General features: G+C 39.5%; 1 protein-coding gene across 1 annotated transcript in view; it reads left to right on the top strand.

Annotated features, from left to right (window-relative positions):
• Positions 1-26087, top strand: part of MYO5A (myosin VA) — a 95092-nt gene that overhangs the window by 53830 nt on the left and 15175 nt on the right. The window contains exons 14-32 of the mRNA XM_075714510.1: positions 139-222; positions 1560-1562; positions 3691-3852; positions 5876-5973; positions 6649-6735; positions 6834-6942; positions 8424-8635; positions 9570-9726; positions 13267-13506; positions 14037-14285; positions 15393-15486; positions 16210-16358; positions 17084-17197; positions 19381-19527; positions 20293-20346; positions 21014-21241; positions 22357-22365; positions 24033-24133; positions 24686-24766. Coding sequence (XP_075570625.1) covers positions 139-222; positions 1560-1562; positions 3691-3852; positions 5876-5973; positions 6649-6735; positions 6834-6942; positions 8424-8635; positions 9570-9726; positions 13267-13506; positions 14037-14285; positions 15393-15486; positions 16210-16358; positions 17084-17197; positions 19381-19527; positions 20293-20346; positions 21014-21241; positions 22357-22365; positions 24033-24133; positions 24686-24766 — 2378 coding nt within the window. The remainder of the gene's footprint in view (positions 1-138; positions 223-1559; positions 1563-3690; positions 3853-5875; positions 5974-6648; positions 6736-6833; positions 6943-8423; positions 8636-9569; positions 9727-13266; positions 13507-14036; positions 14286-15392; positions 15487-16209; positions 16359-17083; positions 17198-19380; positions 19528-20292; positions 20347-21013; positions 21242-22356; positions 22366-24032; positions 24134-24685; positions 24767-26087) is intronic.

Below are 26087 nucleotides of genomic sequence, written 5' to 3'. Positions count from 1 at the left end.
TGCGCTCGGGAGCTGATATTTTCAACATCCACAAGAATTACCTGTTTTAAATGTGAATGTTACAGAAGGTGAATTCTACGCAAAATATTCTTATTAATACTTTTAATACTTACTTTTTTGTGAAATTATGGTTTTCAGGTGGAATATCAATGTGAAGGCTTTTTGGAAAAGAATAAAGACACAGTTTATGAAGAACAAATTAAGGTCCTAAAATCAAGTAAGGTTAGTATAAGGATTTTTTTTCTTCTTTTGCAGTTTTGAATCCTTGCATTAAGGGTCATATAAAATTTCTTATAAACCTAGGAAATACTTCTCCCTTAGTATCAGATTAACTGAAATTGAACATAGTTTATGTTTTACTTGGCTATCTGTATTAATTTAGAAAATCCTGTAGCCTAATTTTGCTCCATGTAAGATAAGTCTATTTAGCCACTGATTTCACTGTTTGTTCTTTTTGTTGGGGTTGGGTTTGTTTTTTTTTTTACTTTTCACAGAACTTTGCTATATTTTCTGCAAAGGCATCAAGGACTTCTAATATACTATGGTAGTATAAGAAGGCTTAGCAGTTAAGCCCTTAATTTTATAATCTGAAAACAGAAGCTCCTTGTTTATGGCTTGACAATTGAGGAGAAAATTTCTAGAGGAGAGACAAGTTCTGTTCCAGAAGCAAAATGAGAGAGGAATGAAATGTATAGACCCTAAGGACACGAACCAGAATTTACAGTGTTGCCTTCTTGATATCTATGAAAGAAAGACAACATCGAAATTGAAAAATACTGTGTGAAGGAATATTATAGGACAGGCCTTCGGTGGCATCGTCTGCTTTTTTTAATGGCAACAATGCTAGTTGTGCTCTTCTGAAATGTAAAGGCAATTAACTTGACATTGCGCTGTGATCGCTGTTGGGAATTTGCTAGCTCTAATGGCTCAGGAAGCTGGGTATCAAGGACAGGCTATTTAAAATTATGCTATTCTATCAGGAAAACCAACATTTTTCTCTTCTGTTTCTATTCTGAGCAGATACATGAAGCTAAACATGTAGTCTAATGAAAAACCACAGCAGGCTTTCTGCTGAGAGGAGTGTTGAAGTGGTTTGAGTGAAGTCAATTGCTGTGCATGGGAGGCAGGTGGCATCCTCGGGGAGCTGGCAGGGACCAGCCACCTCTGTAGCTCCAGCACTGCCACAGCATGGCAGTGCGCTGGGCAGGGGGGAGGTGCAGGGGTGCTCCGAGGGATGTAGTCCTGTCAGTAAGGGACAGTGGGGACTTAGCTGCCCTAAGAGCATGACAACATCTTGGGCAGGCTCAGTAGGTTGAGTCAACTCAGTCTAAACACTAAGAAACAACATGGTTTTCCCCAATGGTAAATTTTACCAAAACCGGTGGTTTAAAAAAAAAAAAAATTAAACTGTGAAAAAATAGCTTTTCAAAAGAAGAATGTTTCATTTTTATTTTTCAGCAGGCCCTCTTTATTAGTAATTGTAGTGGGATTGCATTTCTGATTTTTTTTTTTTTTTTTGGTTGTTGCTGTTTTCTGGGTTTGCTGTGCACATTCAACAGAAGGTAATTCTAAATTGAATGCATCATCTGTCATCCTGCCCATGCCCACTGTCACACACAGCTCGAATGCTTCTTTGCTCTCCGAAGTGCATGACACACTGCTTTTGGCAGGCACTGTAGTGTTTAGCTATTTATTTTGGCCTTCTTTGTAAATCTACCCACAGGACCTCTTTGAACTAGTTCGGTTTCCATGCATGTGTCATGAAAGCAATACAACAGTCCTCAGCCTTTATGCTTGCTACTGGCATGTTGTTAAAATCTTCTGTTGTGGCTCTGTATTGAAATAAGTGATCTATAAGACTGTTAGCAGCATGTCTGTTAAGTTGTCTGAAAAAATTACAGGGAAAAAATACTTGCTTGCTTGTTTTCTACCACGTGAATTATCTGCCCTTTGATCAGTGTTTTCCCTCTCTTTGAACACTCCTAGTGTTCTGCAAAACAAAGAAAATTGATAAGGTATGGAAAACCAAAGCCAGACAAAAACATGAATGCCCCCACAGTGTGGATCATCTCAGCAAATGCTCTCCCGTTGTTGACCTCTGCTGCAGAAGGCCATACATTGCTCCCTTCTTCTGCATGCAGTAACTGAGGCAGCGTCTATGAAAATGGCACCTTTGAAAAGCACTTGCCCATTTTTACAGGCAGATTTTCCCAGGGCTGGAAAAAGGGAATGAGACTTATGTACCAACAGCTTAGAAGAGCTCATCCATCTGCAATTCAGACACTGGGGACCCTGTTCCCACCCCCACCCCTGGTGTGTCAGAACATCAGGAGTTTCAGACAAAGCATATTGCATTCAAATAATTTTCTGCATGAGATGAAAAGACTTGGCTCTGTAGCTCAGATGCCTGTGCATACCGACCCACTCCATCTGACCGCGGGCAGGTGAATGAGGTGGTGGTAGCCCAATCGTCCTGAACTCTTTGTTGTGTCAGTGGAAGGAGACAGGCTAAATCACCCTCTGGAAATTTCATTCTTCCACCAGCTACAGAGGTAATCTAAGGTGAATCCGGCAGACTCAGGTGAGATAAAGCTAAGCTGTGATACTCCTTTTCTGGCTCAGGAATTTAGGATACCTTTGTAGCATTCATAGTCATTGTATTATGCTGGAGTGCTGTGCTGGATGCTACTGAGGAACGTTTGATGCCTTCTGCTAGCCCGTCTGGCACAACCACAGAGCACAAGTACCATTTTGTTCAGCAGCATGTTTCATTGGATATCATGCATGCTCACCAAGTTTTATAAGGCAAACCCAATTTTTTTATTTTTTAGGTTGTACTTAGCCCAAGCACTTTCTAGTACTGAAAATTGAATGCTCCTATCTCTTGGGAGAAAATGCACAGATGCTAGATAAAAGATTATTCATTGACAGGTAGAGAAGTTCAGATTTTCTTGCTCTTACAATGCTTCTGAAGTGCTATGGTTGTCAGTAGAAAGACCTGGTGGTGTTATTTTTAGTTACAAGTTACTTCAAAGCAGCTATTATTTATGGGTGTATTTTGTAGCCATTAGAGAAAGGGAACTGGAAGCCCTGTGTGATATTTAGAACGATGTTTCAGGTTTTTCCTCCACTCCCACTGGCCTGAGAGTAGATCTGCAGTCGGATATATTTGGCTAATGGGTTTTTTTTAGTTGATGTTCCTCTTTTAAGTTGATTATTTCAATTTAGCGTGATAAAGCAGGAATATTGTTTGTTGCCTGCTGGGTTATTCAGTGTCCTAGATATTTCTCAACCACAAAGGAGTCTGATGCACCACTGGAATATGAGAGGACCCTGTTTCCTTCTTAGATCAAAGCAGCCATACATAATTGCAATGGGTACTTATGAAGCTGCTGTCAGTATCTAACAGTTTCACATGGAAGCTGTTCCTGGCTTTATGAAAAAACCCTCAAATCAGAATTTTATCTTCAGAAGGAGACTCACTGATCAAACCCACAAAAATATTTAGTATTAAATCATGGCCCATTTACTATACTACTAGCTTGAATGCTTTTTTGCATTTGTCCCCGTGTAGAGTTCAACAAAAACCCAGTGCTTACAGAAACCGAGCCTGAATTCTACCTTAAGCACAAACGGGTGCAGTCACTTGCTGGATTCTTACCCTCTGTATTTTTTCTGCTGTTACACCAGTTTAAGCTGCTACCAGAGTTATTCCAGGATGAGGAGAAGATCCTCAGTCCCACATCAGCAACCCCCTCAGGGCGCGTGCCTTTGTCTCGAACGGCTGTAAAACCAGCCAAGGCCAGACCAGGTCAAGCCAGCAAGGAGCATAAGAAAACTGTGGGCCATCAGGTGAGTGTGAAGATGCAGCTCTATTAAAAAATCTCTACCTCCCTCTGTCTCATAGGTCTCAAGGTGTGCTGGTGCTTCTTGGGACCCCTTGTGATTTTGAGACAGGTCCAGCTGATTATGACTTACAGTTTGGAGCAGATATACCCTAACTACATTTTGGGCCACAGTTTCAGGGAGCTCAGTTCTTATTGTGGTGCCAAAACAAAAACTCATGTTTTTCAAAATATATTTAACATGCTGGATGCTGAGAAGCTTTGAACATGTTATACTGGGTCTGTTTGATCATGTGCCACATTGTCTGACTCAAATCAAAAGTGGGAGTTCAGTTCCCAGAAAACTTGGTTCCAGTTATCAATGAGCTAAACATAAAATACCCATCTGTATGTGCCAGAGTTAATTAAAAATATGCAGATCAGTATGGCTGGAGAACTCACTTTGTTACTTTCCACTCAACAGATTTAACAGGTGTTTTCTCAAGATGATTATGTCCCCAGTCAGTGCTTTATATATGACAGATTGTCCCTTGGATTATACGTAGGAGCCCAGGGGAACTTTTTTGACAGTTTAGTACTCAGTTTTTATCTACTTGCCAGCCTGTACTGCTTTGCTAGTGAGTGGTGGCATTCTTCTTTTGCCTGGGGCTTCCAGGAGGTCTGTGCGGATAACTCTTTTTATGTTACTGTAGGACAGCCTGGAATATAAATTAGCTCTCAGGGAGCTTAAGTTCTGTGTATCAGGGTCCCCTGCCAATTCTTGAAGATGAACCAGCCACATCTCTTGGGTGCTCCGAGTTCTGATAAAATCACCAAAAGTGCCTGGGCTTTGTCCACTGCCTTGGATGGTTGTCAATTCCCTAACTAAGATGTTAGCACAGTGTCTGTGCAGTGTCATGCGCTAGTCACACTGCTAAGTGAGAATCAAGGAATTCAGAGAATGTTTGATTTGGATATTCATAATTTCTCTATAACCTTTCCCAAGCAAGTTATGTCAAGCTATGGGTGGGAATAGGAATGGCCATTCATGCTACTGTACAGAACACAAATCTGCTTGGCTTGCATTCATGGTACAGGCTGCAAATTCCAATCTTCTGCAATTCATGCAAGAGAACCCCTGCCCAGTTATCTTTTTAATATCATCTTAATTTCTGATTTTGCAAACAGACAGTATCCTGGGGCTGGTGGAGGCCTAACAGTTTTGTTGTCAGACTGAAACTATGAGTTGATGTGTTAGGGGTACTCTCATACTACTCCTGTCAATCAGCCATGCATATTAATTTATACATGTTAAAGAAAGCTAATACAAAAGTGATTTTTATCATATTCTGTGTAGAAATAGAGGTTGTGTTAGAATCATGAGTTCAACAGGAAGAGGGAAATCCATACCAATACGTTTAAAACATCTAAGATGTGTTTTCATAGTGTTCTTTATCTATTAGGGTATTCTATGGTTAGAAGGATATACTGCAGTATGTTAGGTATTTGTGGTCCTGATACTTCTTTAAAAGTAAAGTTCGTAAAACTCTTGGACATTGGACTTCCAAAGTTCTCTTCAGTAGGTCTGACATTGGGATCAGTGGAGCTGAAGAAATTGATATTTTTTTTTACCACTCTCTTGATTTTAAATTTGATTTAAAATTTATTTAAAATTAAATGGCTATTTAGTAATATGCCGTGAGGTTTAGTCATGAAGAGATAGATTAGACAAAGATTAGGGTAGATGAGATAGTCAGAAGCTGAAAATAACTCAGTCTATCCCATGTTTTTGTAATTTATCACATGTTGATATGGGAGCTTCCCTCCTGTAAAACCTAACATTTAGAAGTCTCATGGTAGCATAATTCACCCAAAGATGGTATCCAAAAGTAAAATCTATTGCCATACCAAAACCAAACTGGTGTTTATTACCAAAAGCGTTATTAAAAATAAGCAAATATCCCTGGGTCCACTTTCTGAAGTTATCTCAAATATGACTGAGCTTATTGAGGCTATTCCCTGATATTTTTCCCTTTTTCTTTTTCAAAAAGTTTCGAAACTCTCTTCATCTGCTGATGGAAACCCTGAACGCTACAACTCCACACTACGTGCGCTGTATTAAGCCTAATGACTTCAAGTTTCCGTTCACGTAAGCTGGTTCATGTATGGTTTGTGTAGCCTGTACATGGGAGGGAATTGCCCAAGGCCTCGGAGGATTGAGGTTCTGCTCGCTCGCTCAGGAGTGGAGTGGTGTGTCTCCTTTGTCTTGTTACAGACTCGTTGTGCATGTGCACGTGTACTTAGAGCAGGAGATGTTTTGGGATGAACAGAGGGAGAAATACTTCCTGATGCTTTTTTTTTTGTTTATGGTGATATATGAGAAAAAATACCATCATTTTCATTGCTAGCTGTTTTAAATGTGACTGGCAGTTTGCACTCCTTGAGTTCATTTGACATTTTCTGGAATTTGCTTTTGCAGATTCCAATGTCTTATTCCTTGTCTTTTTTTCATATATGAACTTGCTTAGAGCTTTTCTCAAAAGTCTGCTTAAAATCCAGGCACACAAAGACTCCCATGGCTATTGGGCAGGCCAGCAGGAAGCAGGACAGGATGAGCAGCTTGCAGCAGCCGACGGGCTCGGGCAATTCCCTGGTCCTCTGTTATCGCTGAGTTGCAGAAGAAAGATGGACTTGTTAACCACCCATCACATCCCACCCCTGCTCCCCCTCTCTGCCACTCCCGTCCTGGGTGTGCGCCGGGCCAGAGGTCCCATGTAATGCAAAACTAGCCTCACACCCACCGGCTCTTTTTATTCCTACGTAGATTTGATGAAAAGCGGGCAGTGCAGCAGCTGAGAGCTTGTGGTGTCCTGGAGACCATCCGAATCAGTGCAGCTGGCTTCCCCTCCAGGTGTGTTTGCTGCTTTTTAGATTGCTTTCAGCTGCAGTTCTTCTTTTTAAGAGAATTATTCATTGTTGGGACTGACGCTGTCTCTGTTTTTGGGACAGGTGGACGTACCAAGAGTTCTTCAGCCGTTACCGTGTTCTGATGAAGCAGAGAGATGTCCTTAGTGACCGAAAGCAGACATGTAAAAATGTCCTGGAGAAGCTGATTCTGGTACTAGACTTAGTGTTGAGAGCATTTGAAATCGGAAGGAGTAAAGATAGCGTCCTTTACTCCCTCACAGCCAGGCTATTTTAGTACTTCTACAAAGTGCTATACCACCAATATTGGCACAGGAGCTGTAGAATTGCCCAGTGTATCACAGCAAAGGAAGACAGTGATTTTAAGTGTGGGTCAGTTGAGGGTGAGCCTTACCTTGCTTAACGGTGAGATGCATTAACGACACCTTAAGTAATGTGGAGGTGTTTCTGTCTGCATATGTGTTTGTCTCTTTCACACTGCTCCTCTCAGCTCCTATGCTGAAGTCAACCTTTTTCACTCCTTTCATCCTCCTCATGACATTGTCTCCCTGCTTAGGACTGTGGCTGTCCTCATGCTTCAGCAGCCTCTTGCTTTGCCTCCTACCTCCAGCTGCAGCCCTACATTCCTAGGCTATGCCATCCACACCACTGGTGTTGCACCTGAACTGATGTGTTTCTTGGGATCTCTTAAGGACCGATGAACAGCGGAGGGCAGGCAGGCTCCAAAGAGACAGTTCCAACCAGTTCTCAGTAGAAGGTGGTTAATTGAGACTTACTCGGAAGTATCAGTTAGGAAGAGAAAGAGACAAAGTTTACTGAAGATATAAAAGCAAGAAAGCTTACTTTGCTGAAGTGCGATGCCAATGTTAGGATGTTTATGGAAACAAAAAAAGAAGTACTGTGCAGGCAGGTTGGGGCTTGGCTTTTTAACTTCTGTGTCATTGGCTGGACTTAACTAAAATCTTTTGGTTTATAGGCATGTGTTTGTATTTATAGTGTTAAATGTATCGTAAGCTGTAGCTCTGATTTCTGTTCCTTTTAACTTAACATCAAACAATCAACAAAATTAATTTTTTTCAATGTACCTTTGTACATTCTCAGTTTTTCCCTCCAAGGAGTACTACAGCCTATAGAGATAGAATATTACTCTCTTTCTGTTTTAGTTCTGAAATTTCAGACGTGTTTGAGCAGCAGCGAGATGCTTTGTTCTGGCTTAGTCCTGATGTAGCAAACGATGCGTACATGTTTGAAGCCCCAGCTGTTTTGTTTGTGCTGTGTAATATGGTTGAAGATGGAGCATTCAGAGGGGTCATCTACAATTTAAGCAGGAAACTGTACATGTACATTGCCTGTATTGCTTTCATCCTCTGGGCCCCTTCGTCACCTCCTGTAGCCTTCCACGTCTCTTATAATCTTTGTGGCATTCTTGTCTAAGCAAAAATCTCATGTTATTCCTTTAACCCGTGGTTGTGGCCTTATTGTATTAATTTGTTAACAGAATCATACAGAGAAAATACTCTCCTCCACTACTTAAATTAAGTCTAGGTTTACTTGAAATATTACACAGATAATTTTGCTTCTTTACTAACTGTACTTTCATTTAGTCCTTCATGGCTTTTTTTAATCCACTAACATTTATGCTGTAACTGATCCTCTTTTTACCTCTGAAAATAGGACAAGGATAAGTACCAGTTTGGCAAGACAAAAATATTTTTCCGTGCTGGTCAAGTAGCCTATCTGGAAAAAATAAGGGCAGATAAGTTGAGAGCTGCCTGTATCCGCATCCAAAAGACGATCCGAGGGTGGCTGATGCGAAAGAAGTACGTGCGTATGAGGAAGGCTGCCATCACCATTCAGAGATATGTCAGAGGCTACCAAGCACGATGGTAAGCAATGCTCGTGGGAAAACCCACACTAGCCTCAATTCAGATCGCTTTAAGTAGGACATTTAAATGTGATACATTTGTTCTCTCCTTCCTATACTGGCTGAGAGGAAACGATTTTCCAGGGAAGTGAAGGAAATTGAATATAGTGAGTGTGTCTGTCCTGCCTGTTTTTGACCTTCCTGAGAGGCCAGTAGTACCCTGGCTGTATGATGCTTAGAACAATGTGTCATTAGTGGGAGAAGAGTACAAGTAGTACTAGGAGATATGTTGCAGGTGAGGTAAAGCAGGACTCTTGGCTGAGTCCTTATTGCCCGGTTTCCATGTGCCCTCCCAGCTGGGTCTGTCTGTCCTGCTGGAGAAGCCATTCGTCACCCCTGGTGCAGCTGTGAAGGGAGATAAGTCAGTCAGAGTCATTTGTTTGGATTGACTTCTGTGGGATGGCCATGGATGGGCCAGAGAAAAGGGTAGGAGTACACATGGCATCGTTCGGAGACAAGGTGGTTATAAAGACTTGACTGTGTCAAGATGCTTCGTAGTTGTCTTGCTGAGAGGGCCAAGAAAGAGCAAACTTTTTCTACAGGTTGAGGCTAGGAGATCTGGAAGGTGGCATAGTGGAAATAGCTTCAAAGGTGGAGAAAAGGTGATGAGAAATTAAGCTGAGTTTATCTTGTCAGTTCTATAGCACAGTTCTCAGAGGAAGTGAAAACATTTCCCTGTAAAACCTAGCAAGGTTTCTGTTAATTTGTTGTTCTGTTGTACTGCCATTTGGTAGAATAGCAAGTAAATATGCTTTATCACTGACAACATTAGGAAGAAACAGAAGTAGAAAATGTAGCTCTTGAGAAAGAGGGTAAAGTTATAGGATGTAAAAAAAGTAGTATTCAAGCACTGGAAAATAATTACAGGTATTATTTGTAACTTTTTTCCTGCTTAGCTATGCCACGTTCCTGCGGAGAACACGGGCTGCCATCATTATTCAGAAGTTCCAGCGCATGTATGTGGTCCGCAAAAGATACCAATGCATGCGAGCTGCTACTATTGCTCTTCAGGCTCTCTTAAGAGGTTACATGGCCAGGAACAAGTACCAAATGGTAAGAAATCATAATGTTTTGCTTCTTCACTCTAGCTTTATTTCCACATACCTTCAGGACAAAGCTGCTCTGCGGTGTCCCCTTGGGAATCTGAAATGTTTGTGTGCATGCTGTTGCACGTAACGCACAAACAAAATACCACAGTGTGGACTGAAGGACAGAACCTGGAATTAGAAGGATCTGATACTGCAATCAATGAACTTGTCATTTTAGAGATATTGACATTGTAATCTAAAATGAATGTACCTGGCCTTTCAGTGTAGTCACTGGAAAATCTAACGGGGATTTACAGCATTTCTCTTGAGAAAACTTTTTCATTTGTTATATAGAATGTCGAGGCACTTAAATACTGAAAATGGCCTTGTGTGAATGTGCCTCCATAAGTCCATATCAGTATTGCTCACATCAATATACATGTGATGCACTACTGTTCCTATTCCATCCCTAATTTCAGTGATTCTGAAATGGTTGATGGAATGTACTGAAGGAGATTAATGTTAGCAAAGAAATACCCACAAAAATAGGAGATTAAAACTTAAGCATGGGGGGGTGTTGGGGTTTTTTTAATGTATTGATATTGGTTTTGTTTTGGAGAGAAATTAATATAACCCTGTCCTAGTGGTATTGGTAATATTTTCCTGATTACGCTTGATAAAAAAAAAAAAATTGAATTGAGAAATTAGCATTTGCTCTTTGATGGTTACAGGGCTGGAAACAGAATTAGGATTCAAATGGCTAGACTACAGAATGCCAACATGTTTCATGGCACTTTAGTCTACATGAATTGTTTTAACTAAGCTCAAAAGTCAGCCTATATTTCACTGAAAAGTTAGCTGAAAGGGGTCTATTTTTTCCCAAGCAGCTAGATATTGAAGGCATATAACCAAAAGCCAACGAATGCTTATGTTCCATGTGTTTCTCTTTTATATTTGATGTTTCTGTATGTTTTTCGTTTGTATTAAAGTTGCCTACACAGTCACATGTGAATATGTCTATATTACAACGTTCTAACATATACTAACCAGAAAGTTTGAAAACAAGTAATCCCTGATAAGAATTTCTAAGTAGTAAGATCCCCGTGCTTGACTTGGCTGTTCTTTTGTGCGGGTATCTACTTGCCTTTTTATTGGAATTCTTAGCATTTTCATTATTACAAACCATATTTTATGTTGTGAGATTATGTAAGATATGTTTTTAACAGTGATCTGACAGATGTGACAAAAGTGAGACATGGGCCACAGCAATATGTGGACTAAAAGCCATCCTTAGGAAAATGGGAGATGATTCTGTATGCCTGAAGTTAGTCACGTGAGTGGCACGCACCGCATCTGTCCTGTAGCACAGAGTTATATAAACCTGTTATATTGCCTCTTAACAGAGATGGCAGATTTCTGGAGGGGTCCCTGTAAGGGGTGGTCAGACTTGCCTGTCAGGGAATATCCCCCTTGAGTAGGGAATTGTTCACCGCAGTAAAAATGAAGTTCTGACAAGTGCGCCTGCAGTGTGCTGTGTATGTGTTGTCCTCCTGAGGTGGAATTTTATTAAAGCTGAGATACAGGGATGGCCAGGGAGAGCAGCACAGGCTCTGCGTGCCATGGGCACGTAAACACGGTTGTTCTGAAGTTCATGATGATTGCAAATGAGTGAAACCGAAAGGTTGCCCTATGACAGCACACTTGGGCTGAGCCGTGACTCTGTAAGTAATATATGGTACACGTGTTGTTCGTTAGGATTGTGAAAGGTACCTGTTGTTGTTGTTAGAGGAGAGGGCATGTGTTGCAGTCACATGACTAATACAAGGAATTTAAAATGGTTGAATCATCTATTTCACACATCCTGGGGAAGGCTTCTGCCTGAGATGTTGTGATGTGCTTCTCAGCTTAACAAGGACTTTAGTTCCTCCATAGCTTTTACATAAGCTTTCCTGCGGAGTACCTGGTAAATTAAGTAACTTTTCTGATACGCCCACCTTACGTTGGAGTGGCCTGTTTCCTCACTGGATTGCATGGGTGTGAGAATTCACTGGCAGATGAGGACCGTCCCTGCACGATGGAGGTATTTTATGGGACTTGTTGCTTTCAAACTTCAGGTGAAAGTGTTGTTGAAAGCTAGTTGCATTTGAGCTGTTCAGGCACCCGCGGGTAACCTGAAGGACTATTCCAGGAAACGTGTAAGAAGGAGGCAGGAATGCTAACTGCAGGACGCGCAGTCAGAAGGACTTCGGCTTTTGACCTTACTGTACTTTTGAGAGTGCTATTTCGTCACCTCGGTGTGCTATTTAACAGAGTGCTGGTATTTCAAGTCTCATTTTTTCTTCAGAAATAAGTGCTAAGGGAGAAAGTTTGTGTATCTTACAATCTTGCCACTTTGTCAGTGAACCTTTTAAATTCATTGATCTGGAAATGTAACGCTTCTAACACATTTCAATTCATTTGCTAAGAAGTATAAGAGAAAATGAAATTGTCGTTGCCCTACTAGGTTGTCTTAGCTTTCTGGTAAATCGTTGTAAGAATGTGGACGGTGTTATGATCTTTAAACTACCAAGCCCAAGAAGTAACATAAAATCTTAAAACAGTTTTGTTCTTTAGAATAAACTGTTTAATTTTCAGAAGCTTTATTAAGTGAACTCTAAAGTTCTCAGAGTCCTGGACGCCTTGTGGGTTTGGGCAGGCTCTCCCAGCATAGCTGTGGTCTGCTGGAATTCAGGCGTACCTGGGGGATCTCTGATTGAATCAGTCAGTGATGAAGGTTGCTGGCATTCATGATTGATTTTCATTAAGAATTATTTTAAAGTATTATCAATTTTTTTTTTTAACACCTCAAAGCTATGGGTGAAATTTCTGCCATGAAATAAGTTGCAATTACTACAATGTAAAATTTCTGATTAGAATAAATGGAGATTTTTCCATGCTGGCAGGTCTAAGATATATCAAAACCAGAAGGGGGGATCAGGGTGGGGGGAAAGGGAAACTGACTGGAACTGGTGGTTTGGTCAGCTAGACTACAGCTGCTGTTTTTAACAGCTGCTACGATTTACTCTGGGTTCTAGTGTGTACTAGCCGCATTGCATATCAAGTGTGGTAATTTTACACTTTGTATTGATGAATCCTATACAGCATGTGTCAATGAGTCTAAGATGCTTCAAGATAAAAGATACAGTGAAAAAGAAAAGGATTGTATTTGTAATCTTGCCAACAGGTACCATGTATTTTTGTAATTAGCTTGTATCTGACATCAACACAAAGGAATGCCTGGTTCTTCAGTGTGCCTCCAGTTCTTTCTTTCCATGTTTTTCCTTCTGGTTCCTGTTCATTTTATTCTCTGTCATCTTCCTTATTCCTGTCTTCTTTTCCTCTTACTTTTTGTTTAAATTAATTCCATATTCATTTCTTGTTACTCTTCGCCAGAAGTTTCTCTTTTCAGGCCACGGTGTCTCTATGTGTACATCATCTTTACACCTCTCATTATGGAGTCTGTTTAACTGAGCAGGTGTAGTTCGCAACTCCTAATACCCCTTGTGGTGTTTTTTCTTAACTGTAGATGCTTCGGGAGCACAAGTCTATTATTATTCAGAAACATGTAAGAGGTTGGCTGGCTCGAATGCACTACCGTAGGACCTTGAAGGCAATTGTTTACTTGCAATGCTGTTACCGGCGCATGATGGCCAAGAGGGAGCTAAAGAAACTTAAGATAGAGGCCCGGTCTGTAGAACGCTACAAGAAGCTTCACATTGGCTTGGAGAACAAGATCATGCAGCTGCAGCGAAAAATTGATGAGCAGGTAAAAGCTCCGTGGCTTCAGGGGAAATATTTAGAAATCTTGTATTACCTTTCTGAGTAGCACTGCGGGCATTCACAGAAGAATGCACTGAAGTTTCCTTGTAAGGTATTAGTTCTCTTTTCTACTGAAGCACATTGATAGAAAAGAAAGGGAGGCCACAGTAGAACTGGAACAGTAAAGCATCCGTTTGTGTCTCTCAGCAGCACTGAGAGAAAACATCTGCTCCCTTGGTGTCAGTATTTCATTTGAAGCATGTCAGTTGCTCTGTTTAAGGGGAAGGTGAGGTGATCGTGTTTGATGTGTGTGGGCTCCCTGTCTGATTTTAGTTTGGGACATTCATGTGCAGGCTTAGAGACTGGACTGTTCTGTCACCTTGTTAAGCAGTTCTGCAAAAACAGACTGAAACTTTTTGTAAATGGGGAAGCTGCTCTTTTGCTCTCATGCCTGGGTGTATTCTGTAGGGAACTGGAAGGCTCCCTTAAATCAGAACTGCTCCAACAGCTGCTATGTCTGTGTTGTGTTTTGCAAAGAACAAAGAGTACAAATCTCTTCTGGAGAAGCTGAGCAACCTGGAGATCACGTACAGTACGGAGACAGAGAAGCTGCGGAGTGATGTGGAAAGGCTTCGGATGAGTGAGGAGGAGGCTAAGAATGCGACCAACCGTGTCCTCAGCCTTCAGGAGGAGATTGCCAAGCTCCGGAAGGAGCTGCACCAAACTCAGTCTGAGAAGAAGACGATTGAGGAATGGGCAGACAAATACAAACATGAAACCGAGCAGGCAAGTATGCAGTCTCAGATGCATGAGAAGATTTATAGGGGCCTGGTGTCCACTCAGATTTTGCCCAGGTTTAACTGCTTAGGTTGTGTGGCTGATATTTTTACAGTATTTTTAAGGAATGTTATACCTGTACAATCCTAAATAGGCTTGATACCTAAGTAACTACACCTATGGTAGAAGAATATACTAAATCTATATATTGTATGTAAATATATGTATTCGATCTATTCAGATTTTGATATTGAAAGTATTTGCAAATCCAAAAACTTAAACTTCCTCAATTAGTCAGAGGTAGCGCATTCATCAGAAGAAATAATTCTACCTACCTAGAGAGTGTAATGACATAGATACCAGAAGTCTGTCCCATACACAGTATTCAAAGGTACCTGCTTATATCCTACCTAATTTAAACAATTAGCCTACTAAACACATGTATGTGTGCGCAGTCTAGTTCAACAGGTTTTGGGTAACTCCTTATCTTTGCTTTAACCACAAACATATCAAACAGGTTGTTTCCTGTCAAGATTACTTGCTGATAACGGTGCAAGTTTCGAATACTGGGAGAGCCATTTCATCATTATGTGATGCTGCAGTGATACATTTCAAATAAGATAAACATAAGGAAAAATATTAATTGATTAAGCAAAGGGAATGCTTAGTAACCATAATCAGAGACAAATCAGTAACTAGCAAACCTAGACACGGTTAAAGTGGCACAAGTTTTGGGCAGAGGCAAGGTGTTAGATTATGGTGTTACCCCATGCAATGGAATATACAACAGAATGACCAAATTTCTTCCTATTTTAGGAATATTTCTGTTTTAAGGAATAAATTACATCTTTGGGACTTTACTGAAAGATATTATGGCACAGTGGAATGGTTCAAGGCAGTTTTGGCATCTGATCAGAAATGGAGTGCAGAACATACAGGGGAATCTGCAGTGGGACATACTTAAGACATGTAATTTGTGAAATGAACATGTCATAACTTCATTCTCTAAGAAAAAGTTTAAGTATTTGAACTCCTACAACAAGGGTGTAGATGCTGTTAGAGCTACTGATGAGAGACGAACTGCATTCTGAGTCAAATATTTTATTATCTCTCTAGCTGGTATCGGAGCTGAAAGAGCAGAACACATTACTGAAAACAGAAAAGGAGGAGCTGAACCGCCGCATCCATGACCAGGCGAGGGAAATAACAGGTTGGCTCTGTTCTCTTCACTCAGGTTTTCTACTTCATGTCACCTTGCAAAGCAGCACTCTACTGCATAGATTGGGCTAATTTGCCTTAGTTTGCATTCCTTTTTAGTTTAATGGTATCATTTCTTTGTTTTAATAACTCATATGCATCAGAATTGTTTACTGTTTGAGTTTCTGTGAAGTCCTAAGGGTTTGGGGTCTTTTTGGTGAAGGTGACTGTTACAAAGCATTTTACTTTTAAAAAGAAGGCTCTGATATTTAATACAATTAATCTACTGCAGCTCTTCTGGCTGCTATAACTTACGTAGACAGAAACCAGAGGAGCATAAGTCTAGATGAAAAGGCTGTGATGGAGGCAGATGCGATGACAAAGGTCAGCGTGCCTGAGGCGTAAAGCATCTTACATTTTGCTTTTTACATAATGCAGCACTGGGCTAGTGCCCCTTCTTTCCTCCCTCTTGGAATTACTAATGCAAGGTATTAGCAGAATAACTAACATGACTGAGTGAACCCTTCTGTGGTTACCACAATAATGCTTTGGTCCTTCATATATTTGGCTTAATCTTTGCCTATAGAAGCACAAATACCACACACCACCTTCAAACAGCAGACTGTTTCACCATCTGTGTTCCTGATGTAGACACATGCCTGTACCTCCAGGATGGGTGCGCTGCATGGTAGGTAGAACTGGAGTTCTCACTTTGGATTCCTGTTCTCTGTGGCAGAAACAATGGAAAAGAAGCTAGTGGAGGAAACAAAACAGCTAGAGCTAGATCTGAATGATGAACGGTTACGGTACCAGAACCTGCTGAATGAGTTCAGCCGTTTAGAGGAGCGGTATGATGATCTGAAGGATGAAATGAACTTAATGGTGGTAAGTGGCTAAACATCTGAGAAATCAAAAGCTGTTCACAAGTGTGTTTAGGCAGAATCTAGTGGTATAAGTTAGTAACTGATTCTGCTGTCAGCTGTGTGGTGGTGACCTGTACCTGAAAAGAGAATTTGTCCTTTTAAATATTGATTAATCAGATTAGCTCAGCCAAAACAAATATATTTAAAATTTGTGGTTGATGCTTTTTAAAATTTTATTTTTATTTTCATGTTTGTGGAGAAGGCTAAATTTGTGCTCTGACTTTGCTAGTGGTATTGCATGTGCCATCTGCCCTGAAGTTATTCATATGTGCTAGGGGTGTTTGTACCACATTCATCCAGTGTTAAATTTCAAGTAGTTCTAGGAGTATTTTGTGTGTCAGGAAGAAAAAATATTCCTCAGTACAGTGTCTGGGAAGTTAGAGAATTGCTGCCTGTGCTTCCTGTAAACCAAGCTTTTCTTTCCCACAAAGTGCTGCACTGTTGCTTGATTCTGCTTTCTGCAGCAATACTTGATGGTGTAGGATCTGACCTGTCTCCATAGATTTGATTGTGAACTACATCTCATAGGCTTTAGGTGGCATGAGAGACCAGAATCAAAAATCTTTTCTTATAAATTTTGATAGCTGTGAAATAACACCAAATATTACAAGCTAAATTATAGGTTGTGAAGTGACAGTCACAGGGAAGACCATATAGTGGTATTGATTTGTTTCATTTGCATTCCAGAACATCCCCAAGCCTGGACACAAAAGAACGGACTCAACTCACAGTAGCAATGAGTCTGAATATACTTTTAGTTCTGAGATCACAGAAGCAGAGGACTTACCAGTGAGGATGGAGGTAATGTTAAAAAAAACCCACAACTTTTCATTGATCAATGGTTGAACTTACTCCTATCTCTTTTTCTTCATATGTGGTTGTGAACACCATATACTTACATTGAGATACCTAATACTTCAACTTTTTCCATTTCCTTTTCCTTTTCTCAGCTAGTTTTCTAGTTTCTCAGCTAGTTTTCTAGTTAGTTGTGGTCCTATGTAAAAAGGCTTTGTGAAAGTATGCTTTGAATTCTTCTGTATTACAGTAAACATAGACTAGACACCTGGCCATCCAATTGATTTGCATCAGTAAAACATTTGCTTGCCAGTGTTTGTAAGCACAATCACTTTTTCAGCACAAAGTGGGAATTCAGAAAACCAGTGAGACTTCCTGAGAAGTCTGTATACTGTATATTCAAGGATTAAAAGGGACAAGGTGGGTAGCCACATTCTTAGTAACTACATGGAATGAGTTCCCTGTTAGGGGTGAGAACCTCATGTTGATATGTTTTTCCTCCATTTCATAGAGATGAGTAAAACTCTGAGAATGTACTATCCCTTTGCATATGCAGTGATACAAATCCCAGGATATTTAAAAATGTTCAGAAAGATGACTCTTTTGCTTCAGCTAATGAATAATAATGATGAATAATTTGTGGTGCAACTCCAAGCCATTCTTAGTATTTTCCAAGATAACTCCCCCTTTTGGCCCCTCCCGAAGAAGTGGGACTGCTGACACAGCAGAGAGCCATCAGCTTGGTGGTCTGACTGTCCTTGGCAGTTTGCAGATGCAAAGCTTTTTCTGTGCTTTCTAGAGACCTTAACTGTGAGCCATCGCACAGCTCACTCCATTTGCCCTCTGTCTAGGTTAGTTATCTCCACAGTTGCTTTTTACAGGCTGTCATTACTGTTTTTGAAAGCCTCCTCAGAAAATTGTTTTCTACTATGCATGCAAATACTCTGACGCATTGATGCTGACACATGTTCTATGCGGACTCTTTCATAACTCGCCTTCCCACTTACATTTTTCGCCTTGCATAATTGTTTCAGAAAGATGCTCCTACCTTCATGGATAATCAGGAAAAGGACAGTGCAACTACATGTGATTGGATTTCACATATGAGCCAAATGTCATCTTTCTTTTGACTTACTGATTGCTGTTTTAGAGCCAGTTTTGGTTTTTAGAATAGAAATGAAAAAAATTAACTCACACAAGAGTGTGAATAAATGCAGCACTCGGAAGATTAAGTCTGTATTTGTTTAACCCCTTAAGATTTCACATTCCAGTTTGACTCTAGACTAACAATACAAATCAATGATGCAAAACCACATTAAAAAAATAGGATCCATCTCAATACGAACCAGTAAAGCCAGAAAATTCAAAGTCTGTTTTCTTTTTCCTGAGCTGTTGGTGTGGTTTATGACTCTTCCCCTCAACAGTAAAAGGAGATGAAGTGGAAATGGCTGTGCTCGCTTGTCTGCTACAGTCATTAATATTAATTTTCTAGTTCCTTTTCTAGGCTTCAAAATTTTATGGTGCACTTCATAGTAAATGCTTTGATCTTCTTGCTACATAAAGTACAAAATGGCTGACGGACAATTTCTGATGCACATTCAGGTTACAAATGCTGGTCCTTGCCCAGAAAATAGTGAGAAAGCTAGTGGATTAGTCCCAGAACAGGCTCTATAATTAGAATAATAAAAGGAGAAAGGCATAAAATATATCTTCTGGTACCTATTCATGTCACATCCCACTAAATAACCTGTAAATCTACAATCAGCAGACAGATTTCTCTGTAGCTGAAGAACTTACTGTAGAAATAATTTAAAAATAAAAAACCAAATTCTCTATTTACAGTTGTTTCCAGATGAGTCTAACCACAGACATTTTTTTCCTCCTTTCCCCCTCCAAACAAGTAAGAATAAAAGGTATGCTTAATTATAGACCTCCTGTCTCCTAGGTAGTCTCTAGTGCTTTCTTTTGCTAGGCTTTAGGCTTAGATACGTTTTATACTAGTAGATATTTTGTTAAAATAGCATTTGACAGCTGATGAAATATTTTAGGTGCCAATAGTTCACTCTCAGAATCAAGTCACATTTCTGTGTTCCTCTTTCCCCAGTCTGTTTCCCGCCTTTACTCACTGTAGTGCTTCCTTGTGATGTGGAAGGAGAATAATTCTTGACTTCCTTCTGTTCTTTCTAAAGCAGGAACCAAGTGAGAAAAAGGCACCATTGGATATGTCTCTGTTCCTCAAGCTGCAGAAACGGGTTACAGAGCTGGAGCAAGAAAAGCAATCCCTGCAGGATGAACTGGACAGAAAGGAAGAACAGGCTCTCCGTGCTAAAGCCAAGGTGGACTCCTTCTAGCTGATCAAATGCTGATGCCAGAGTATCTCTTCTCGTGAAATAGTAGCTGTGTGACTGCTGACTGGCATTTACTAAATCCTCATCTTCCTCTAGTACTTGCTTTACCTAACGACAAGTTTTATGTCTGGTGCTTAGTACTAGGGACTGGTTATTTAGTTTTCCAAGGTCCTTGAGATCCTCTGATGGAAGTTAACAGGAGGAAAAAGTGCTTAAAAAAAAAAAGGCTGCTTTATTAAGGAGTAGCAATATAGAAGTTCTACCTACATGATAGGGAGAATAAGTAATTGTTCATTTTAGGCAGAAGAGGAAGTGTTTCAACCAGGATGCAGAGCCAAAGCACTGGGATTAGACACGTTTAGCAGATTTTATTTGAAATTCTCCTCTGATTTGGTCTCCTTAAGTACTTATAAAATTATGAAACCAGTTTTGGCAATTGTTTCTTACTACTCTTCCAGCAGTGAATTTCTTGAGCATCCTGGCATTCATCCTGCTTTATTTTGTCACCAGTGACAGTGGAGTGACTTGTACATGATTTTATTTATATTAACCAATTTGTGTCATAAATTCAGAAGTAAATGAAAGGAGACAATGCCAATATTCAAACTAAAGCACTCAGCAGTACCAGAAGGAGTGTTTTCCAGTTTTATAGGAAAATAATTTCAGGTCCCTTTCCTTTTCCTGCCTCAACTAAATTAAAGAATAGAAAGGATTGGATTTTTATTTTTCATGCTTGTCTGTATTCTTTTGTAGGAGGAGGAAAGGCCTCCAATAAGAGGTGCAGAGTTGGAGTATGAGTCGCTCAAGGTAATTCTAAAAAGGAGGTTTCTGTTATTTTCTAGTGAGACTATTGCCACCAGTTGTATGTGCCGGCATAGAAAATTACACCAGTCCTCCTGTTTCAGAGTATTAGCTGGAGAAACTAGAACAGAATTTCCTCAGCAATCATTTTATTGTAGGATTGTCCTTTTTGAGGGGTAGAATGTATAGCTGGGGCTGCAGAACAAAAAGATCCTCTAAAATGGGGGGAGTTCTCTGTTGAAATACTTAGTACAGCTTGCAAGTTAATTTGAGCAAAAATACAGTGATAAATGTAGCCCTCTTTTCCAAACACGTTATTTAAATTAATGCATACCGTAGACCACAAAACCTAAAAGTATTTCCTAGTATCACTGAATGATGCAGAATCTTCTTAGCCTGCTGACTAGTATTCATTGTGAACTTTTTTTCTTTTTAAGGGGAGAATAAGAGGAAAAAAAGATTTGTAATTTTTTTCCCATCAACTCTGTATGATTCATGTACATGTGTTCTGATTTTGCACTTCAGACAAAAGGTTAGCCCTCTTAGTGAAATCCTCCCAGGCACTATTCACCATAGTCAAGAGGCCAGGGATACGGGAGACAATGGTTGATTTGTTGCAGTTACTCATTGTTGGAATGCTGCTGGGTGACAGAATTGTCCTGATTTCTTGCAGCGTCAAGAACTTGAATCCGAGAACAAAAAACTGAAGAATGAGTTGAATGAACTGCAGAAGGCCCTCACAGAAACACGATCTCCAGAGGTAACTGCTCCTGGCGCCCCTGCGTATAGAGTCCTCTTGGATCAGCTGACTTCAGTAAGTGAAGAGCTTGAAGTACGCAAGGAAGAAGTCCTCATCCTGAGGTCTCAGCTTGTTAGCCAGAAAGAGGCTATTCAACCCAAGGTAAATAGCAGGTGCACTGTGTAGTGAAGTTACATTGCATCACTGACATGCTTTATTTAATTTAACAGCATGCTTGAAAGGCAAGGTCTAGGTTTGAAAGCCTTTCTAAGTGTAATCCATTGATCCGTTGTTAATGCACAAATTGCAGCAGTGCGAATTGGGAGATTCTGTTAATAAACCAATTTTGGGTTTGTCTACCAGCGTTCATGTAAAGATACCATACTGATTGCACCAGGCTGGTAGATACCAATGGTCCGGCCAGGATCTCCCCAGACTCCTTTAACAATGGAGAGATAATTCTCATTTGGAGCAGTATCATTTCTCTAGTGAGTATGTAGTTTGACTGGAAAACTTACAATAGTTCTCAGGAATTCTTTTTAATTAATAGTTCAGTAGGAGGTACAAGGAACAATTTCTTCTAAATCTATACAGGGTTATAGGTGATTGCAAATAAATAACATTTCATAAAGATGACCTATGAAGATAGATAAATTCCATATTATCACTTGATAGGTGCTATGTGGTTTTGTTGAGAAGAGTAGATTACAACCACTGAAACGTGTATCTCCTAAAAAACTCTAATTTTGGTGAGATATTTTGGGAGGTAATAGCTTTGAAAATAAGAGTCATTCAACCTGAAAAGGTATCACGTAAATCCAGGAACTAGTCATTTCCACTGAACTAAGCTATCTAGTGTTTCATAACCACAGCAAGGAATGAACAGATATGTCATCCTTCCTTTGCTACTGCAAAGTTATGTTTATATTTGTCCTAAATAAATTGAAAGCCTGTGATGCATGAAGGTGTGCATATCTTGGTTTAAATTATTAATTATAAAAAAAACAAAACTAATTTTTCTTTAATATTTAGAACATTGTAAATAAATAGTTGAATAGTAAATCCTTGAATAACTTATTCTCAGCCATGGTGGGATACAAGTGTTGTTTTTATAGCAGTTATGAGTATGAGGGGAATGTGAAAGTGACCTGTGGGATGGCTAACAGCCAGTTTGCAGAAAGCTTCTGCTTGTTAGGTTGGACAGCTGCAGCACAGATAGATTTTTTTTTTTTAATGATTTGTTTTTCTTCTTTCTTGCCTACCACTTTGATTGCCAGGAGGATAAGGTACACATTTTCTTCTACAGTTATAAACCAGAACTCTTAAATGCTAAAGAACCCCTCAACAATACTTGAGCTGCCATTTCCCTGCCTCTCATAAGTAACCTACGTGTACGTGAAGTTGTTCTTGCACTTTACTTTCCTGTTATTGAAAAACCTTTCTCATTATCCTATGTCCCCTGTGTCCCCATCTTCCCTCTCCGTGCAAGAGAACAAGTTATTTCAAAACAAGCAGATCTAACAATTTTGAAATCTTAGCTTATGGTAACCTGAACATGAAAGGAAAGATTCAGGAACTGGTCCGGTTAGCTCAATCAATGTACCTTGCTGAGTATGTTAGGAGAGTAAGAGCAGCACTGATTCAGGAATCAGATCTCGATTAACTTGCAAAATCCATAAATTTCACACAAAAAAGTTTGTGGTAGGAGCATCTTACTTTATAGTGTTTGTTGTCCTTGGCATGCAACAAACGTTCAGGACTCATGTTGTGATCTGTAGATATTAGTTAGGAATTGCTGAATGTTTAAATAGAGGACATAGGTGAACACATAGTATTTAGGAGCATGAGAAAGTGAACTGACTCTAAAAGAAGGCCGTTAATTCAAATATTACAACTACAGCAGGTAGGGTATTTTTGAAGATACAAGAGTAATTAACATTTCTTTCCATCAGCACAAAAATAATAAATATGTTCAGACTGCTAAAGCTTGATAGATTGGCAGGTGAGATACAGCAGGTTTACTGTGTAATAATATAATAGCAGAAAAATCACAAAGAGCTCATAAGGATGTTGAGAATAATTCTTTGACGAGCTTATCTATTTTATTGGTTTTCATATTAGATAACACAAATCATGCTAGGCATAGAGACCTAGGATCCAAAAATTTATGTCCACAAAGTTGTTATTGTAAATACTTTCCAGAATTTTACTGAGGAAAACAGCATTTGATTGTTTTGAAAGTCAAAAAGAAAAGGCAGAATTCCATCTCTTATGTTCATTACAGTCCTGTGGTTCCACTGTAATTATTCCACAGCAATGACTCAGATCAGACTGGCCAAGGTGACTGTAAACATCTGTTAAGTATTTTAAGTTTTACTGAAGAAAAAGCAAAAGTGCCATAGTAAACATTCAAAACTGAAACAAAATGGTATTATGATATCTAACTTTAAAAATCTCAAGCCCTTGTAAATTATTTCCTGCTTTGCCAGAGTACTTAAAATACATGAAGTGATGAATGGACCTTATTTATGAGATTTGAAAGACTACATGTAATGCCGTGTTTAAGAAATATTAATAGAATTAAGCTTGCAAAATTATGCTTCTTCAGTTTCAGTATTAGCAGCTGTTCCTGGTAATTTGAAATAAAATGCATATTCATCATTTCATGAAATTTATTTTGTTCCTTTTACATGATGAACAAATGAAAAGAGGTTAACACACGCACCCGCTTATTAGACAGACTGATATTTTGACCATGTTGCATGCATTCATTTTAAAAGACACACTAAATGGACATAGAAATTATGGACCAACCTCCTGCTCAGGTACCCACGCTAATTTTAATGTGGCTACTCAATGATTAGTGTTCCATGTGGGTAAAGTGACAAAAACATGGATTCAAAGAACAATTACATTGTTAAATTTACCCTGGAAATCATCATTCTTTTTCCAGAATACCATGACAGATTCTACAATCCTCTTGGAGGATGTACAAAAGATGAAAGACAAAGGAGAAATAGCACAGGCATATATTGGACTGAAGGAAACAAACAGGTACAAGTTCTCTTTATTTAATCTACAATCAGTTGGGGTCTGCTGTGACGCACTGTGTATATCATATTCAGTAAGTTGCATCCATGTAAGTCTAGATACTTAGAGAACACTTGTAGTTGGGGTTATAATTTGATTTGATTAGTAAAATTGTTGTATGCAATATCTGAAAGGATTAGGAAACAATGGGGAAATGCAGAATCAAGCTTCCTGCATTTACATCTTCTTAGCCTTTAACTGCTGCATGGCTCAAACTGGGTGCCATTCCCCATGTTGTTTTTTTACCTTTTGTCCAGTAGTTGTCACAATAGTCTGTCATAATATGTTTATTGTAACAGCATGAAATACTGTAACCAGTTGGGCTAACACCAACAACTGAATTTCGTCATTAAGAAGAAATATGTATAAAGAAGAGAAGTAATTTGCTAAGTTGTTTTAAAGCATTGTTTGTTTATCTTTTATAGTAACTGTAATTTAGTGTGTAATGTCCTTAATGTGTCATCTCATCACCATCACATATCTCTCTTGTATTTTTTTAAAAACTTTTCTTAAAAGGCAATCTCCCCAGGACTATCATATGCTGAATGAGGATGGAGAACTTTGGCTGGTTTATGAAGGGTTAAAACAAGCCAACAGGTTACCAGACTTCTCAGAATGGTTTTTTCCTTCGTTTGCATCTTCTTTTCTAGCTAACTGTGCCCCTTGCTATGGGTTTGCTTTAGCTACAGTATTTCTATTGCTTTAACAGTTCGAAAAAAATTAATCACAAATTTTACCAATTAAAGAGTTTCCTCAAACTTAGTCCCCAAACCTTTCTACTTGTCAAGTTTTACCATTTAAAAAGTTAAGATGGCGGCAACAACTAATACATAATTCATAAGAATACTTACACAAAAATAGACTGTAAAATACCAGAAGCTCCACAACTGGAAAAGATTTGTAGCTGTGTATTATTTGTCCACCTTTACGTTGTGTATCAAAATTAACGTCCCTTACAGTTTTTCCGCCTAAAGAAGTACAAACATTTTAGTAATAAAACTATTGTTTGAGTAGCTTCAGCGTACTCTTAACTTTCAAATAGTTATGGGTCTTGCTCTCCTTGTTGCGACTCAAGTTCAGTAAATTGAACATTCTTCTCCCACATCTCTCCATGCAAGATTCAAAATGTAAGACACAAAATAACCAACAAACAGAAGTAATCTTTAGTTGATCGTGACACTGTTCAAGTCTGCAAAGACTGCATGCTGGTCATGTAATGGGTGAGTTCACCTTGTTAGGAAATGCAGTTCTGCCTCTGTGTGCACATCTGGGCCCCGTATCCATGCATGTGTTCCAGACTTCCAAAATGGTTCCTAGTCCTGTACTGGCAACTAATTCAATAGATCAGCAGTGGTGGTTGTCTTCAATATACACATTTGGTAGTAGTAACTACAGAAGCAGGTATTTTGCAATGAATGCTACTAACTAAAGTCTTTCCTTTTCTTGTGCTAACAACTTCTATACCTAACCTTGTTTTGTAAGCCTGTGAAGCTCTAACTTAGAGCAAGCGTTCTGCAGAGCAGGAGGTGGGAATGTTTGCTCTGCGCCTCTTGTTTCTTGTCCTAGCACTATAGAGACAAGAAGCTTTATATTAAATGGCAGAGCAATGCAGGTAAATGACTATTTGCCCTTGCGTGCTTGATCAGTCTAGTTACTAATAAATGTGCCTGTCTTACGCATATTTAAACCCTGAAAGATTGTCTAATTGAACACTAGTAGTCAGTAGTAATGTCATTTCCTCTGTGTGTGTATGTATGAAATGATGAGTCAGAGCACTTGGACAGTGCCTTGCAAGCAGGAGTAGATCCCCACAGCACTGCTCGGAAGGAGGCTGGTGTGTGTTATCCCCATTTCACATGAGAAGAATTTGAGACGTGATGTGCCCAAGGGGAAAGAGCGAGTCAGTGTTGAGGATAAA

Source organism: Pelecanus crispus, chromosome 7 (assembly GCF_030463565.1).
Source record: "Pelecanus crispus isolate bPelCri1 chromosome 7, bPelCri1.pri, whole genome shotgun sequence".
Classification (NCBI taxonomy): Eukaryota; Metazoa; Chordata; class Aves; order Pelecaniformes; family Pelecanidae; genus Pelecanus; species Pelecanus crispus.
This window is presented reverse-complemented; position numbering and strand designations above follow the sequence as displayed.